General features: G+C 47.6%; 1 protein-coding gene across 5 annotated transcripts in view; it reads right to left on the bottom strand.

Annotated features, from left to right (window-relative positions):
• Nucleotides 1-6,254: 6,254 nt before the first annotated feature.
• The window catches only part of FAM192A (family with sequence similarity 192 member A), a 30,959-nt gene continuing 25,912 nt past the window's right edge, over nucleotides 6,255-11,301 (bottom strand). For all 5 annotated transcript variants that reach the window (XM_029925065.1, XM_029925063.1, XM_029925064.1 and 2 more), the window contains one exon: nucleotides 6,255-6,630. In XM_029925065.1, the coding sequence (XP_029780925.1) occupies nucleotides 6,413-6,630 (218 nt within the window). In that variant the 3' untranslated portion in view covers nucleotides 6,255-6,412. The remainder of the gene's footprint in view (nucleotides 6,631-11,301) is intronic.

Below are 11,301 nucleotides of genomic sequence, written 5' to 3'. Positions count from 1 at the left end.
CGCGCGCCCTGCTTCCTCGTGGGTGGCTTTTTTAACTTATCCAATTTTTTTTTTTTTTTTAAACAACCGGACCCCTCCACCCCCAATTTCCCCCAGCCCAGCTGGGCTTCCTTTGTCAGAGTCCACGGAAGACGCTTCCGGACCAAACTGGCTTCCTCCCTACCCTTAAGTATTGAATGTACTTTGTATAATTTTAGTGGAATTACTGTTATTAAAGAGACAATTTTTACACTCATAACTGGCTTTTTCCAAGTAACTAGCTGCAGACTGAAAGGAATGTGTCCCCAGTGCATACTTTGTGTCATTGCCTGCACCTAACTCCTGCTCTGTTTTTTTATACTGTGACTGTGTTCTATTTGTAATACTCAGGGTAATAAAGGAGTTTCAGATGTTCCTGTGTCCTTGCCTTCCTCAGCCGGGACCTGATGGGCTCACCGATCTGGGAAAGGAAACATGAAAACCTCTTTCCCCTCAACAAGCCTGGCAAGATGGGGCAGTCGTTTCTACTTGGGTGGGGGGGGGGTGCACGCATTCCACACGAACAGTAATCCCTCTGTTAAAGTGGCACAGAATGGGCACTGAAGCCCCTACAGAGCCTACGCCAGTGTCTGGGTACAGAGGCCCAGCCACTACCACTGACATCACACCCCCGCCCTGTCTACACTCTGTCCTGAGTTGCACCACACACACCCGCAGGAAAGCAGTCACGGACATCCATTTGCTCCATTTTCAGGTCTCCAGGCATCAGGGGAACTGTGGTCTGCCTGGTGTGAAAGCCTCTGCCCTCAGAACACTAAATAGGGCTGCTTGTGTCCCTGCTGACAGCAGCCACTGGTTACTAGGGCATGCCACACCCAGTTGCAGGCCCAAGTTCATGAAGCCAGCCAGGGGTGCTCCCAGTGCCCCCCTCTCTTCCAAGTAACATCTCTTTCTCTGGTCTACCCCCGACCTCGCAGTTTCCACCAGCCCCTGCCACAGGCTCCTGTGTAACCAGTAACCACGGACATTTCTACTAAGCACCGCTGCTGGCTCCACGTGAAGAGCTTTACAGGCAACATCTTGATGAACTTTCCAATAGCCCCTGCCTAGGACCATGTCAGAGATAAGGAAACGAGCAAAGCTGATCAAATCTATTAAAGGCAGGGCCGGAACTTCCATCTGGATCTGGCCAACTCCAGAGCCTCTACTTACTCCACAGCATCTTCCCTGAACTCTGCAAGGGAGTGTGCTCCAGGTGCTCACAAGTCTGTCCCTCCTCCACTGACACTGGAAGGTCTGTTACCTCGACCTACTCTCCCAGGTCATCCTCCCCGGGCCCCGCTAGACCTCAGCGTGCACTGGGCAGTTCCTACCTCTGGGTGCCTGGTGGGCTCAGGATCCAGTGTCGATCCAGTGAGGGTGAGTGAAGGAGAGCTTCATGCTAAGCTTCTAATGCCCCTGCTGGGTCCACGGCCACCCAAAAATCGGCTGAAATATCCTTTAGGGACACCTTCACTTCTGATAGGGCTGCAGGACCTCAGGGAGCCCTGCTTCCCAAAGGACCTTTGGGAAATCACAGTGCAACGGCCCAGGGGCCAGCTGGCAACACGGATGGAATGCCAGGTTAGTGCATCTGGCTCCTTTGGTTCATGCCTAATCCTTGCTTAGGCCAGCTGTGCGACTGCACGCTTAAACAGCACAGGTCTGCTGGCTCGCCCACCTGTTCGGCAGCTGCAGTCTAACTGGATGTCCCATCCGGGGACATTTGTACCCAACCAGCCTGGAAGAATGTCAGGTTCTGCAGCCAAATGCTCTACCTGAGCTACACCCCCTAATCTGTCAAGTTATGAGTGACCAGAGGTCTCTAAACGGGAGCAGCCTTCTCCCAGCCCCACATCCCCTCCTTGATCCTTAGAGGACACGTATGTGGTGGTGGGGGGGCACTTCTCATGCAGACCCTTCCTTCTACCTCCCCATGGGAAGAATTTACCAGATTGGTGAGAGAGTCCCTGCCTTATGTTGGAGTCCATCCCAAGGCTCAAACTCTTAGGGACCATCTACCTCGAACGGTGGCCAGAGCCTTCACTCACCTCCAGGCTTCCCATGGGAGCAGACCCGACATCTCTTTCTTCCCCCTTCTCTGCCCAGGTTGCATAAATCAGTCAAACAAGCCCCATACTCCCAGCTGGCTCAAGTTCACAGGGCAAAGGAATGCACCCAAACTCACCAGGCCAAACCACCACTTAAAAAAAAAAAAAAAACAAGGCAAAATAAGTAAGTCCTGCGGATGTAACATACAGCATGGTGGCTACAGTTAATACTGTATTATATCTGAAAGTTGCCAAGAGCCTAAATCTTGGCTTTCATCACAAGGAAAGAAAATGGACAATTTTGCAATACGTACAAACACTAAATAAACTGCACACCTGAAACTAACGTCAATTATATCTCAAAAACAAATTGAGCTTTGGTGATGCTGATACTTGGTTCTTGGTACATGGACATCAAGCTAAAAAGTGAACTTCGAAACCTAAAAGATCCCTCCACACTTGAATCACTGCTGCTGAAGCCTGGGCACTGGCATTTGTTTAAGATTTTCACTGAAACCACAGAAAGCCAGACTTGAGAGATAAAGGCTCAAATTCAAATTCTGGTGCTGTCACCTAACTGTGCAGCTGCAGCAAGTCATTGAACCACTATGAATTTCGAGTTTCTCTATCAAATGTAGAGAAGGGCTGCTTCACTGGACTTTTAGGATGAAAGATACAACAGTCCATAAAAATGGTCCGCAAACGTCCCCAACAGTGCTAGGCACACACACAGTGGCCGCTCGGCATATAACGAATGAATGAAACAAATCCACATAAGGCATAATGATGTGCCGGTTACTAAAACAGTTAGGGTGGAGCCCAGCCAAGAGCTCAGAGCAGTGGCTGTCTCTGGGGTTTGCTGCCCTCCTCTGTGAAACGCTGACACTGGGCCACTCCCCTTCTCCCTAAACCATAGTTCCAGCAGGTGCGGGAGCAAACCGCCAGCTCTTGCCGGCATCACTAAGGCACAAATGTGCAACTGGCTCCTTGTGTTCACCCTGTGACTACAACGATGTTGCCAAGATTCTGGCCTCCCACCAAAAACTTCCACTCCATACTGTTACGCGTAAGTAGGCGGGGCACGCCAGGAAATCAGGACAACACTCAAGTCCAAGTGATGGTGCGTTGCCACTGAGTCCTCCTCTTTGTTTTTCTAGAAGGGGCTTAAGACAACAGCTGAGCCATATACCCACGAATAGGATGCCCGAGCCAAGGAACAGAGTGTGCCTAAGCAATTAACATTTAGCTGAGAGGGAAGCTCACAGAAGCTGGTGGTTGGAGCTCTGATGACCAGATCTGACCCTTCGTCACGTCCGCGTTGTAGTGGCAACCACGTATTGCCAGTAGGATGGGGAGACCTGCCATAAATCACCACTAACGGAAGCTCTGGACGCCCACCACAGAAACGGGGAAGGCAACAGTCACAGGGCTACCGAGGATGGCTACCGTTTACTGTGCACCATGTGCCAGATCCCACACGAAGTACTGATCCAGATTGTCTTTCACCGTCACTAGAAAGTTGGGTCTCGCTATTCCTATTCTCCAAGGAGGAAACCGAGGCCCAGAGAGGTTAGGGACCTTGTCCAAGTGGCCCAGTTAGTAAATGTCCAGCTCCAAGCACAAAACCACTATGGTACATCCAGGGAAGAGGGAACTAGGCTTGGTTCCCAGAAAGCAGCAGAAGTAGTGAGGGAAGTCTGAGGCAAAAGCAGCTTGTCCTAGGTAGAAAGGAGGTGGCCAGAAGGGAAGAACCCAAGGTAGGAAAGTGGAAAGAACAAGAGCACAAAGAGCTGGCCCAGGTCACCCCTAGCTAGGGGCCCAACTTCCACCTTCCCGTCTAAGATATGCCTGAAGAAAGCTAGAGATTACCACCCCACTCCACTCTAAATGTAAGAAGCCAGCTTTTTCCTCCTCGGGGTGTTGAGACCAGGGAAGACATATGTAAACAGAACGCCAGCCACCTCTCCGGTCCAGTCACATCAGCTCCCCAGCTTTCTTACAGATGGAAAAAGGAATGCTTTGAATGCTTTCTCCTCCCTCAAGTGAGTGACGGGGCCAGACGTTAGCAGAAGTGGTTAAGAGGGCTTGGTATGACACAGGCTAGGTCATCCAGGTAGAGTCGGCAATAGAGGTCCTCAGAGACAGGCTTTCCCCCTTGCAGGATTCAAGAGTTGTGACACTACTACTACCACTCAAGACAATGTGAGCAGGTTTAAAGAACTCCCCACCCCCACCCCCCAATACTTTGTCTTTACCCCTTGTCACCTAGTTATAAAACCCCAATTATTTAAGGCCCGAGTGCTGCACTTTATAGATTAAAGCAGCCCTTGTTTTTTTTCCCATCCTTCTTTGGGTTTGAACCACATGGTCTACACGGGACTTTCCAAGGCTGCCTTCTCTACTGGGGAGACCAGATCCTGCTCTGCCAGTCATGGTTTCTATGGGACGTGTGTCTCCGCTCCAGGACTCTATACCAACAGGTACAACGAACACAGTGGGATGCCACCAGTGACTGTCAGTCTTTCCTGGGACATCAAGAGCAGACATCTCCGGCTGAAGAGCCTCAACCCTCTCAACACACTCTAGCTGTGCTGGTAGATGGGGAGGGGCTGGGAGTGTAAGACTCGGTAGAGGAAGAGTGAGATCCTGTTCTCTGACCCTTATCAGCTTTCGAGTTAACATATAGTTTTAATCCCTATAACCTTTTGCCAACTTCCAACAACAAAAGAGGCCACGAGGTATAGTATCGACTTCTTAAAAGTCAAACCACATAAAGACGAGGCCTCCGAATCCACAGTCTGCCGCCTGAAATGAGGTGAGGGTGCTCTGGGTACGGGCTGTAACAATGACAGCACGATCGCAGGAACAATGAAGCAGAAAAGCAGAGGGTGCCTACGCAGTTTTACCTAAATGTCTTGTTTGTTAGGATGGAGCTGACGCGTCTGTACCGACAGGAACAATTAGCACGGAGCGGTTCTGAAAAGGAGGAAGAATTCACAAGGCATTGCTTGTGGGTGAAGGGAAGTCACCATCTGCTAACAGGCCCAGAGTGTCACTGCACTGGAAGGGGAGGAGTGGGTTGGAGGAGCCCCAGAGGCCTCTCTGCCCACATTAAGCCTGAGTAGCTTCTCTGCCTGCCAGCATCAGTGTCAACACGTTCTCTGTGTGTGTCTCTCTGTCTCACACCCGAAGAAGTAGAAACAATTGACGTAGGAACTCAGGGGAAGAGAGAACCGCACACACTCATTCTCCTGAAGCAGAGGAGCCTACAAGTTTTTTTTTTTTTTTCCAAAGCCCATGCCTCCCTCTGTCCATAAGGCCTTCATATCTCATCTCCCTCTGTCCTGGAGGACAGGTGCCTACTTCCCTTTAGGAGACAGAGGCGGGATGGTACCTCTAGGTCTTGGCTGCTCACAGCCTTAAAGCTGCCCTGTGTGCAGAGGGAGAAGAGCAGAGGGGAGGAAAGGACAGGGTAGCACCTTGCGGCCTGAAATAGCTTCCATAGTGAGAAGCCATGACTATAAATGTACCAAATGGAGAGGGGCCTCGACAGTACAGAGTCTGAGTAGGTGTGCCCCGCTGGTCTGCACTTGGGACCCCACAGGCTGCATCGACACACCTAGCGGCATGTCTGCATCCTGGCCACGATGAAAAAAGGCCTGCTTGTTTCTCCAAGCCTGAAAATGTTAAATGGCTTTGGATGGAGGGAGGAAGGAGAAGGAAAAGGAAGGAAGAGTAAGGAGAAACTTCACAATGAGTGGTGAGTGTTAAGTGACACCCCTGCAGACGCAGTTTAGAATCTTTACTTATTCGCACAACATGGAGAATCCGTTAGTTCCAGGGGAGTGCATCGTCCCCCCTCCCCCCGTGTCTCACTTCTCCCCTCTCCCCATGTTCCACAACGCAGTACAACCAAACGGGGTGTTCATCTAGAACAGAATGTTTAAATAATACCTGTCCAGTAACTGCCCTTGCTTCTTTGTGCTGTTGGGAAAGGAAAACAAGAAAAAAAAAAAACCAGTAACACAATCCAAACGCTTTGCACACCAGCGGGTGCCTATCTTCCCAGGGCATTTTCAGTGGAATTTCTGCCGAGCCCTGCCCCCCACTCCCCCATCAGCGAGGAAAGATGCAGCAGGACAGGTCTGGACATCTGCACTACAGTGGAAAGAAACCAAACACAAGTCGGGCCAAAGTGGATTCTGGCACATTTTTAGGTGAGGTTAAAAATGTCACCGTGTGCACAGGAAGCAGGCAAAGGAGTTCTGAGGGAGGTGGTGCCCATAGGCAGAACAAACCGTCCGGTCTACTCTCCGGCAGGAGCTCTGGGAGGGACGCGGGAGCTAGGGGGCCTCGAGGAAGGTGTTGGTTCGGAAGATGGAGGAGACGATCTTGCCGGTGGCGTTGATGGTGCCTTCACTGTCTGAGCTGGATTCGGAGTCGCTGCTGCCAGAGTAGGCGCCCAAGCCTGGGAGGATGCCAATACAGACGGCAGCGGACGGGCAGTGGATGGAAGGGGTGCTCAGGGACGTGCTTCCGAGAGGCACGCAGGACGGGGCTTCTGCAAAACAGGAGGAAGCACTGTGATGTCACCACTTTTCCCAAAGTTGACGGGGTACTTTCGCGAGCCTGGCACAGTGCCTCTGGCTCTACCCAGAAGCCCCAAGCTGCCCTATGCAGTCAGCACTACTGTCCCTAGCATCAGACAGCTGTGTTCCTCTTTCACAAGTGAGGAAACTGACGCCACACTCAGAGAGCATTTTAAGGCCACCCGGAATGTGACCACGTAGCTAAGGCTCTTTTCGCTCCGGAAAACCCAGAGTCACTGCAGCACCCCAGTGATGGAAAGCCGCAATCCAGGAAACCAGGCACTCAGAAGTGAAAGGAAAAGTTAAGGACTCCACTCGAGCACTCCTGTTGCCTCTAAATGTTTCCAGACTCCGTGAATCACTACAACAACGTGCTATGTTGGCCAAATGACTAGGCCAAGGTCACTTAGAGGAGAAAATGTTAAACTGAATCTGAATCAAAAAATAATGTACTAGAACGATACCAGAGCTCACTGTAGAATAAGGGCTGGACTTTAACCCTCGGTGTCTCAGGCTGACAGGCATATACCTTCTTGGCTTTTGCCTTTACAAGCCCCTAACATTTCATCTAAATCTGAAAAGGACACATGGCTCCAAGTACATGAAGTCAGAAGCAAGTCAAAACCACCACTGAGAAGCAAGAAGAGACCTTCGGCAGCCAGCACACAGAGTCCGGGGGCTAACTGTATTTGCTGGTCTCACAGAAAGTTCTAATGAGGGAACAAGAACCTGCTGAAGAAAGGCAGTGTGGAAACACAGAGGTGTAAGAACGTGGAAGGAGACCCGACACTGATTGTAAAGATGCTGATGACAAGACGGCCTGAAAGCAGAGATACAGATTTGCAACAAGTATCACAAAAGTCAATTTCTTCATGAGATCGAGTTCTTCCAACACCAGTCAACCAGCAACTGAATAGAAAAGTGGACACAAGGCACACATAGTTGACCAAGAAAGTATAAATGGCATTTAAACTTGGGAGAGTAAACAATCTATAAGGAGGGAAGGTATAGGCAACAGGCACCTTTATATGCTGCCGAGGGGATGTGGGGCAGTTTGGCAACGTCCTCCAAACCTAAATGATGGTCACAGGAGAACATTCCCTGTAGCACTGGGTTTTTTTTTTTGATGTTTATTACTGAGACAGAGAGAAATAGAGCATGAATAGGGGAGGGGCAGAGAGAGGCGGAGACACAGAATCTGAAGCAGGCTGCCCACTCCAGGCTCTGAGCTGTCAGCACAGAGCCTGACGCATGGCTCAAACCCGTGAACCGTGAGATCATGACCTGAGCCAAAGTTGGACGCTTAACCGACTGAGCCACCTAAGTGCCCTTCTGCAGCACTGTTGATAGTAGCAACCGAAAGGCTCATTAATAAGGGACCAGTGTGATGGACTACTATTCACCTATGAAGAAGAGTACAGCCTCTACGTACTGGTATGGAATGATTTCCAAAACACTCTGCTATGTGAAAGAGGCAAGGGTACATGCAAGCTATAATCTGCAGAGAGGGGACATGCCCACGTACATGCGTGACAAGATCTGAAAACAATACATAAAAACTGGTAACAGTGGTCCTGGGGAGATCAGCAGAATGATCAGGGAACAGGGAAACTTAAATTTTTTTATTCCATACTCTTTTGTCTCTTTTGAATTTCCTATTATATGCATATACTACCAATGCAGACAATTTTTTAGAACAGCAAATGCAAAAGTTCAAAGAGCATCAGAGTCTACTTAAATTGGGGAGGAACAGTCCCACGTATCTCTGTAACCCCAAAAGCACCCCACTCCTACAGCCAGGAAGGCTACAGAAGAATGGACAGTCTAAAGACAAGACAGATTGCTTGCCTGTATTCTCTAATTGTAAGCCACCTGAGGGCAAGGGCTCCTTCTTCACCACTCCGTCCCTTGGGCATATAGCATGGGACCTAGCACAGAGCAGGCCAGCATTCACAATGTGTTTCAGACATTTTACAGAATTTCATTGTAAATTTGGGGGGGGGGGTAAAATTTGGAAAACAACATCAAATTGTACACCATTCATTGTTTGAATATTCCTGTATTATTATTTTCACACATACAGTGATACTTTCAGTATTCTGTTAGAAATATTTGGTTAAGGGATGCCTAAATGGCTTAGTCAGTTAAATGTCTGACTTTGGTCATGATTTCATGGTTCATGAGTTCGAGCCCCACTGGGCTCTCTGATGTCAGCACAGAGCCTGCTTTGGATCCTGTCTCTTCTCTTCCCCTGCCCACACTCACTCTTTCTCTCTCAAAATAATTAAAAAAAAATTTTTTAAAGAAATACTTGGTTAAAAAAAATAACCCTGATATAAGGCTATGAATCACTTACTCAGAGAAGTAATTTATGTGAAGCTGTTCAATGAGATGTCATTTTATTAAGTATGTCAAGGGTGAATTGAATTTTAGGGTCTATCTTAGAAAAGGGGATCAAGTTCAGAGTACCTGGGCAAGACTAGAGCTGGCCTAAGGGAAGGATGGAAGCAGGCCACGAAATGAAACCAAGAAATCTGGACCACAGTAGCATTGGCTGAGTTTAAGCCAAAAGACCAAATCTCCTGATTATCTAGGTTTCAAGAAAGAAAAGAGACTGCAACTCTGACAAATTGCATTCCAAAAATAGTTCAACTGTCCAAAGAGAACAAAATGGTGCCCTCTGATCTCACCCATTTGGTGAAGTTTCCTGCCAACTTCTGCATTTGCAGGACCACGTTGTTATACCAAATTAACACCGAAAATTACTAATAGGGAATGTTCTTGGGATTCAAACAGATGCGTGACTTGAGAGTCGATGGGGCCAACTTGTGCATTCACTTACTGGTTCTGCACAGAGCTTACGCCCAGAGCCTCCGGTGAGGGAAGGCTGAATCAACTTTAGGGTCATAGAGTTCTCTTCTGGGGGGAATAAAGGTGCAAAGCTTTCTACAGCTAAGGACAAGACTTTAAAGCAAGTTTTTAGGGGATATTCTTCCAGTGGGGCCTTAACTTCTAGCCAAAGAGGATACTTTTTGACCAGCTGTAAGAATGCTGCTGTGAGAGTGGAAGGGAGGACAAAGATATTAAAACGGTGACTCTGAAACATGGTGTCTGGCTTGGACTTTTTTTTAAACAAGTATTATTTATTTTGAGAGAGACAGTGCAAGGGGGGGTGGGGAAGAGAGAGAGCAAGAATCTCAAAGCAGGCTCTGCACTATCAGTACAAAGGGCTCGAACGCATGAACTGTGAGATCATAACCCAAGTCGAAATCAAGCATCAGATGCTCAACTGACTGAGCCACTCAAGTGCCCCCTGATATGGTTTTAAAAAGGCCACATAAGTGGGGCACCTGGTGGCTCAAGTCAGTTAAGCATCCCACTTCAGCTCAGGTCATGATCTCATGGTTCGTAGGTTCGAGCCCTGCATCAGGTTCTGCTGACAGCTTGGAGCCTGGAGCCTGCTTCAGATTCTGTCTCCTTGCTCTCTGCCCCTCCCTTACTCCCACACTTTCAGAGACACTCTCTGTCTCAAAAGTCATAAAAGGTTTCCTTTCCTTTCCTTTCCACTGACTGATGCAAATAGATCCTACAAGGGAACAAGCACCAGATACAGACAGGGCTAGCTGAAGTACGTTTAAGATTTCTATGAAGTTTTATGTGTGTGTATGTGCATGTGTATATACCCACAGTATACACTTAATCCTATTTACACAGCCAGATTAGCAAGTTTCCTATAAATTAAAAAGATATCTGTGAAATGGAAGTCCTAGATTGCTGATGGGAATGTAAATTGGGGTAATTTTTTTGCAGCGCAATTTTACAAAATTTTTGGAATTACAAATGTGTATCTTCTCTGTCCCAATAATTCTTTTAAGTATTTAAGTATTTCATGGCTGTGAAAAATAATGATATACAAAATTTTTAATAAAACATGACAACAGAGAAAGAATGGAAGCAATCTAAATGTCTATCATAAAAAAATAGAAAAAATATACGATGTTGCAATCATAACAGAATACTACAGTCTTAAAAAGGAATGAAGCATTTATGTACAGTTATGCAATGATTCCTAAGGTACTGCAGGTGAATTAAGCAATGAGCAGAGGAGTTTGTTAAATAAGATGATGATGATGATGACAGGAAGTACAAAACGACGTATGAGGTACTCTTGCCAAAACACTGAAATGATCAAGCTCTAGATCTAGTTACCATTTTTACAGGAAACACAAGAATAAAGGAACACCATGGAGATACAATCAACAAGATCTAGAACACGGGAAACTCCACAGGACAAAGAGACCCAGGAAGCAAAAAAAAAAAACATGAAAGGAACAAGAACGTACAGGCCAAATGAGACTTAAAGGCACACTAGCCTATTGTTAAGATGCTGATGGCACTATCCCCAGACTGATCTATAGACTCAGGTGATCCCTATTAAAATCCAACTGCCTTTTTTATTGAAATTGACAAGCTGATCCCAAAATTCATATGGGAATGCAAGGAACCTCAAATAGTCAAATGATCTTGAAAGAGAACCAAGTTGGAAGACTCTCACTTCCTAATTTCAGAACTTGCTACAAAGCTATAGTGATCAAGACTGTGTGGTAATGGCATAAGGTTAGACATACAGATCATTGGAAGAG

Source organism: Suricata suricatta, chromosome 16, assembly GCF_006229205.1.
Source record: "Suricata suricatta isolate VVHF042 chromosome 16, meerkat_22Aug2017_6uvM2_HiC, whole genome shotgun sequence".
Classification (NCBI taxonomy): Eukaryota; Metazoa; Chordata; class Mammalia; order Carnivora; family Herpestidae; genus Suricata; species Suricata suricatta.
Note: the sequence above shows the minus strand (reverse complement) of the source record. Positions and strands in the feature narration are given on the sequence as shown.